We start from the raw sequence: 7,366 nt of genomic DNA, 5'->3' as shown, positions 1-7,366 counted from the left end.
ACGATTGAGTTGAAACAAAGCAATAGGAATAGTTTGATTAACAGAGTCAATACGTTGACGAGTTCGAGAATGATTAAGAGATAATTGTGTATATTCTGTGGATTGGTTGGCCAACTGGTTCGTTAGTGAATCAATTACATGATTGAATGAAGCTATTTTAGTTTGATTTGGTAAAGTGTATCCTTGTTCAACAGTCACTGATTCCAAACTTCTTAATGACGATAAGGTGGTTGTATTCAATCTTGACAGGTCGGCGAATCCTCTTCCAATTCCTCGTCTCAGTATTTCATCTTCAAATGTTGATAACATTTCGTTTAAAAGTATTCCAATCAAGGAAATTGCCATCATCAGGGTGACAACATAACCACTGAAAAATATTATCGGAATTTTATACTGAATTGGAAGAGTCGATGAAGCCGAACCAATATGAGAAAGTAACCAATTGGTTCGACTTTTATTCACAATTAGATTTGGTTTTTTCTTTACTCCCTTTGTTGACTTTACTTCACGGCGTTTTTTTATCTCTTTCCGCTTAGCTTCCATTAAACTTGTTTCAAGAACAATATGAGGAGAGAAAAATAAAACCAATTTGTTTAAATTAATTAGTTAATTATTATTCCTTGAAAATTTTTTGAGTTAATTTTGGATTCGATTAGAGATTCGATTAAAGTGATTAAATTACTCGCTAGATAGCACCACCTTTATTCGATTATCAGCGCCATCTAGTGGAATAGAATAGAAAATCCACCTGGAGAATTTTTGATTTTCTTATTTTCTATTCATAACAAGTTGTTCATAGCACACGTTTTTTTTCAACTGGTTAATTTTTTTATTTTAAATTGGTGTTGAATTAACTTTTTGTTGGGTGTAAATACTTTAATTTTTCTGAGTATCAGAAGTAAATTGTCTTGTGGAATCTCTGTATCAACCTTGTTAATAATAATTGCGAAGATTTAAGCCATGTCAGATGAAAAGAAAGGAGGTGACGTTGACGGTTTGTCTTCTGGTTTAGCAACCCAATTGAACATAAATGCTCCCGTTTTTGTGCCTTCAAATTTTAATTTTACAATTCCAAGTAATTTACCTAATCCATCAAGTGGAAAAGATGACAATAATGAACAATCTTCAAGTGGTATTGGTGGTGGTGAATCTAGTGAACCTGTAGACGATTGGGAAGAAGTGGCAGCTGGTGATGAGGTTGAAATCGAAGAAGGTGACGATGATATGGATGAAGAAATTGACATGGATGATGAAGATGAAAGCGGTCTAGTTGAAGATAAAGATGGCGAAGGAAAGGAAGATCAAATGGATGAAATGGCTGCTGCCGAATTAGCGAAAAAAAAGAGAAAAGGTGGAAAGAAAAAAATTTCCGTCTCTAGTGATAAATCATCTAAAAAGCAACATATTAATGTTGTTTTTATTGGTCATGTTGATGCCGGTAAAAGTACCATTGGTGGACAATTGTTACATTTAACTGGAATGGTTGATAAACGAACACTGGAAAAATATGAGAGAGAAGCAAAAGAGAAAAATCGAGAATCATGGTATCTTTCTTGGGCTTTAGATACCAACCAAGAGGAACGAGATAAGGGTAAAACTGTTGAAGTGGGAAGAGCCTTCTTTTCAACTGAACACAAACACTTTACCCTTCTTGATGCTCCAGGGCACAGAGGGTTTGTGCCTAACATGATTTGTGGTACCTCTCAAGCTGATTTAGCTGTTCTTGTTATATCAGCTCGTAAAGGTGAATTTGAGACTGGATTTGAGCGAGGTGGACAAACCCGAGAACATGCAATGCTTGCCAAAACCGCTGGTGTTAAATTTATGATTGTTTTGATTAATAAGATGGACGATCCAACCGTTTGTTGGAGTGAGGAAAGATTCAATGAATGCCGAGATAAACTTCTTCCATATCTAAAACGTTGTGGTTTTAATCCTAAAACTGAATTACACTTTATGCCCTGTTCTGGTTTAACTGGTATATTTCTTCGTGAGGTACCACCGGAAAGTATTTGTTCCTGGTATCGTGGTCCCGCTTTCTTAGATTTTATTGACAGTTTACCCGATATGGATAGACGAGTTGATGGACCTTTCCGTTTACCTGTTGTCGATAAATATAGAGACATGGGAACCGTTGTTTTCGGTAAAGTTGAACAAGGTTCTGCTAGGAAAGGAAGTCATTTACTATTTATGCCAAATCGTAAAACAGTTGAAATACTTCAATTATGGTGCGACGAAGAAGAAGTTAATCAAGTTTATTCAGGTGAAAATGTAAAAATTAAACTTAAAGGTGTAGAGGAAGAAGAAGTTTCTCCTGGTTTTGTAATCTGTGACCCTGTTTCTCCCTGTAATGTTGGTAAAATGTTTGACGCTCAGGTTGTCATTCTAGAGCACAAATCAATCATCTGTCCAGGATATTCAGCGGTTCTTCATATTCACACCGCTGTTGAAGAGATTTCCGTCAAAGCAATTATATGTTTAGTAGATAAGAAGACTGGAGAAAAGAGTAAAGTAAGTAATAAGTAGAGAAAAACAATATAATTATCCGATTGTTTTCATTTTCCTGTTTTATTTTCCTGTCAATTATTTTAATCTAAATGTTTATTATTATTATTTTTTTCTCTCTTCCTTCCAGATAAGACCAAGATTTGTAAAACAAGATCAAATCGCTATCATGAGACTTGAATGTACCGGAGGAATGATTTGTATGGAACCTTTTATTCAATTTCAACATATGGGTCGATTTACTTTACGTGATGAAGGAAAAACAATCGCCATTGGTAAAATTTTACGAGTTGTGGAATAATTAAGAAAAGACCAAGTTCGTCTCTAAAATTGGAAATTAACAATAATCGAAATGATTGATTGACCTTGTCTTTCGAAAGTAAACAAAATCAACAAAGAACCAATCTAACTACTGAATTCACCTTTAAAGCCAATACCAATTTTCTGTTAACCTTTTTTTTTCTTCTCTTTCTTTGATTCTATTCTATCTTCTCTTCTTTCTTTCTCTCGATATTTTTCTTTTCTAAATCATCTAAATTTGTTCGGAAAAGATTCACATCTTCTTCATCATCATCATTACCTGGAGATCATTTTTTTTTATTCCATTTAAAAATCTTACATGGACGATGGAGGAAACAAAAACAAAACGGAAAAAGTTTGATCAAAAACAGGGAAATGAACCAGAAAAACCACCACAAGGCAACAAGAGAACTGAATAACTGACTTTCTAAAAGAGATGATTTCAAAAGCCAATCAACAATTTATTAATTGTTCCACACGATTGTCCTTGGAATCGTATATAAAAATTACTTATGGAAAATCATATAATATATTTAATGATAATGATGATGATGGATGATGATGATAATGAACTTATATATGACACATATATGTATGTAAACTCTCAATGCTCCTCTCTCTTCTTTCTCTCTCACTATCTCTCTCTAAAATTTTATATTAATCTTTGAAAAATTAACTAACGGTAAACAAACTCTTTTACTCCTCTTATCCCAATCAACAATTTGCTAACACAATTTGCTATTAATATAACAAAACCCCCTCTTCCCATAAGAATCAAATCAACCAATTTTGGATTACAAAACAATCAACCACAAAGGTCATGATACAAAACAATTACTAAATCAGTTTACTTATAATTGTTCTGATTATTAATCAATGACCTTTGTAATATTTATGTTCTCTCTCTCTCTTTTTTGCTCTTTAATCTTCTTTCCCTATGTTTCTAATTAACTAATTGTATCATATTAGTGTGATGATAATGATAATGATAATTACTATTGTTATTGTTGTTGTGTTTAAACACAATTAAAACAAGACCAAAATCAAGAATCACAATGATTTGATTGAAAAATTATCACGAAAAAACAAATGGACTCAAAATTGTGTTTTTATTATTTCACAATTACGTTTGATATTATTGATTAATCAACGATAAATATATTATCAGTTCTGTTAATCTATCATATTTTTAACAACAAAAATAATAGTAAATGAACAAAACCAGGATAAACTAAGAGATTAATTGTTACTATGAGACAATTAATGAATGAAAATGATTAATATAAGATAAACATTTACTCGGATTGTTGAATGTGTAAGAGATTGAAGATAATCTTATCAGCTGATCTTTTCTTAATCTTACTTTTTTTTTGTTCTTTTTTCTTGCTTGATATATTTTCGCCTCTCCAAATGTTAATTAGTGACTTTTCTCGGCCACGACGGTTAGAAATTGGTACTGAACTCGAATCGCGGGTAAAGTGTCTTGTCGAGAGATGAAACAACGATCCATGTGAGCGTAATAATCGGCGAGAAAATCTGAATGTAATTCTTTTGGTAGGTAATATAAATAGTGACACAAAGATTGTAGTTCTCCTGGTTAATTGTGTTCCAATTTGATTCGATAGGAAATGTTGGACAAAAGAAAATTAATCATTTGTTGAGATGTTTCGTTCTTCTTATTATGTGATTACCTTTAAATCCTTCGATATCCTGATATGTGAATGTTGTATCATGAACTTTTATCTCGATCGATTTTAGATCAGCATCTTCACAGAATTTATTCCACTTTTCAATTCTTACCTTTTCAGGGGGAATTTCATAGACTGGAAATGGAGCTGATGATTTTCGCCGAACAATTTTAGGTTCGACTTTTTCTTCGGTTATTTTGGTTATCGAGATTTTTCGAGTTAAAACCTTTTCATTGGTCTTTAATTCGTGGACAGGTAATGATGGAGTTGCTGGTGATTCGGAATAAAGTTGAGAGGTTGATTGTTCATCGGGAGATTCAATCGATTCAGATAATGGTGAGAAATCAGATTCTCCTGGCCTATTGGATGAACGAATCGACGGTGAAGATATTTTCCTCGGTTCACTTTTTCGATCAGATTTTGTTTCCTCTTTTCCGTTTTTAATCAGATCAAGTTTACGAAAGTAACTGTCCCATGGTTTCTGGTAGATTATCTGTTCCTGGAAAGGTAACAACCAACTCCAAGAGAATACAGCAAAATAACATCTCCCACCTTAGCGAGAGAGAGAGAGAGAGGAGTGAGATGACTAAGATCACAATTCGAAAAATTTAAGAAATTTATTCTTACCTGGTTTCAGCATTTCGTTAATGTTTTTCATCACCTTTTCCATATCCGCATCCGATATCCAATGAAGACAATACGAAGACAGAACCGCATCGACGGAACCTTTTTCTACTTCCATATTCTCGGATAGAATTTTCCAATCGGAACAAATATCGGCCACATAAAAGTCCAAATTGTAGGTGGAATAACGATCGATAGCATAATCGATCATCTTTCTACTACAATCAACTCCAACAGTTCGAGTTTCAGGAAAACTGCACCATACTCGTTCTGTTATATTTCCAGTTCCACAACCGAGATCAACAATTAACTCTGGAATTCTGTTCACAAATCAGATTAATTCAATTATTTCAATGATATTCCAATTAACTTACTTGTTCTCATGATCTTTTTGTAATCTTCGAATGATAAACTCAGAATCTTTTTTCTGCAACTTATTTGATTTATCATAAAGTTCTGGTGTTGTATTCATCTTATTGTTCACAATAAACCAGAAGAAAAAACTAAAACAATCAACTAATCAACTAATCAACAATAAGATCAATAATCATCTCAATAGAAGACACCAAGCCTTAAATACTGAATTCCGAGCCTAATTACCATGATAATTTACTAATTGTCGATGGGTAAAAAGCAATTAATCAACTAGAAAATTATTAGAAAAACGAAATTGTTTAAATTGTTACTTAAATCACTTTCCTTTCTTTCCAATTGTTACAATTAACTTTCATATATGTAATTATGGACAAATTTGTTTCTCCATTCAAATTAAATGACAACCTAATTAGTAAATTAACTTTCTCTTAATTAGTCTATATTTATAAACCACAATTAATTAAGTTTTACCTTAACCTTACCAGGAAAATTGTAACCATATTTAAGGTTAATCAACTATCGTTAAATTGTTAACAATTAACTTTCTTTCATGTTCTTTATGGTAAATATATTAAGTTGATTAAAACTTTACAATAAAATGTTAATCACGATCGTGATCAAATTAATTGTTAACTATGAAAAGAGAGATAATCTTAATTTCAAATCATCCTCAATAATTAACATGTAACAACAAGTTAATTTAATTAATTAATCAACAATCAAGAAAAAGATAATGAGTGAAACATAGTTAACCAGAAAATTAGAAGAAAATTTTTTTTTTAGTTTATTAATATAAAAAGTCACAATTAAATCACCAAAATTAAAATAAAATTCACTCACAATTAATCAATTGTTGTAAACTCGTTCTATACCTAAATATAAATTGCGTTAATTATAATTAGAATGATGAGAAAACAAACTAAATTAAATAGCAACAATTTAAGTAATGATGGTAATTATTGGATTGATTGGAAAAGAAAATTTTTTCAGAAGAAAACAAAATTGAAAAGATTATCATAATTAACAATTAACTAATTCACTTTGATTCCTCAATTTTTGTAACAATTTAAATGTTGTAATTTCAGCTAATTATCAATCGGATTAAATAATAATTAAGATTGACTTTCACTTGTTTAATACACTAATTAGTTGATCACCAATAAGCCATTAATTAAATGGTGAAAAGTTAATTTTATTAATAGTTACATTGATTTAAATTGATACATATTATTATTGATTATTAATCATGATTAACTGATTAACGTTTCTTAATCAATATTAGATTATTAAAAATATGATATTATTTTTATATTCAATTGGAATCAAAAGTTTTTGTTAGTTTTCATTCATTGATGATTCCGTTTTCACGTTAATTACAATTAACTGATTATGTATTAATAGTTGTTGTTGATTATTGAAATGTTGTAATCATCATGATTAAAATAATCAAATGTATCGACATCATTATCATTATCAACATCATCTTAATTACTTGAGGCTTTAAATCAACAACAACAACAACAATTTAAATGACAGTTATTTGTATTATTAGAAAGATGAAAGTTTCACAATTAAATTTAAATTGTGATTAAAAGAAACAATTTAACAGTTTTTGTCTTGGTTAATTATGTTAATTGATTAGAGAAAAGTTAATTTCTTTTAATTATTTGGTTTGATTTGTTTTTCCTTTTTAATTAGTTAATTGTCTTCTCGTTATTTCAATCAGTCAATCAAAGTCACACTTAAACACCAATGAGTTAATTGTTACAAAATAATAAATTACAATCATTTGATTGATTGTAATCAACATTTTTTCACTCTCTCATTAATTATCATTTATCAACAACAATCTGTTAATCCTTTCAATCAAATTT

At 30.6% G+C, this 7,366-nt stretch overlaps 2 protein-coding genes across 2 annotated transcripts; one reads left to right on the top strand and one right to left on the bottom strand.

The window, feature by feature from the left end:
• Positions 1 to 806: 806 nt before the first annotated feature.
• Positions 807 to 3,855, top strand: LOC128393429 (eukaryotic peptide chain release factor GTP-binding subunit ERF3A-like). The gene is made up of 2 exons (XM_053353614.1): positions 807 to 2,511; positions 2,636 to 3,855. The coding sequence occupies exons 1-2, from the start codon at positions 961 to 963 to the stop codon at positions 2,804 to 2,806; spliced, it is 1,722 nt and encodes a 573-aa protein (XP_053209589.1). The 5' UTR covers positions 807 to 960; the 3' UTR covers positions 2,807 to 3,855.
• Positions 3,856 to 3,897: 42 nt separating this feature from the next.
• On the bottom strand, positions 3,898 to 5,855 carry LOC128393431 (uncharacterized). Its single transcript, XM_053353618.1, has 4 exons — positions 5,492 to 5,855; positions 5,121 to 5,437; positions 4,497 to 5,045; positions 3,898 to 4,398 (listed from the first exon to the last, which is right to left on the bottom strand). The coding sequence occupies exons 1-4, from the start codon at positions 5,587 to 5,589 to the stop codon at positions 4,223 to 4,225; spliced, it is 1,140 nt and encodes a 379-aa protein (XP_053209593.1). The 5' UTR covers positions 5,590 to 5,855; the 3' UTR covers positions 3,898 to 4,222.
• Positions 5,856 to 7,366: the final 1,511 nt, after the last annotated feature.

Source organism: Panonychus citri, unplaced genomic scaffold, assembly GCF_014898815.1.
Source record: "Panonychus citri isolate SS breed McGregor unplaced genomic scaffold, ASM1489881v1 Contig00138, whole genome shotgun sequence".
Lineage (NCBI taxonomy): Eukaryota > Metazoa > Arthropoda > Arachnida > Trombidiformes > Tetranychidae > Panonychus > Panonychus citri.
This window is presented reverse-complemented; position numbering and strand designations above follow the sequence as displayed.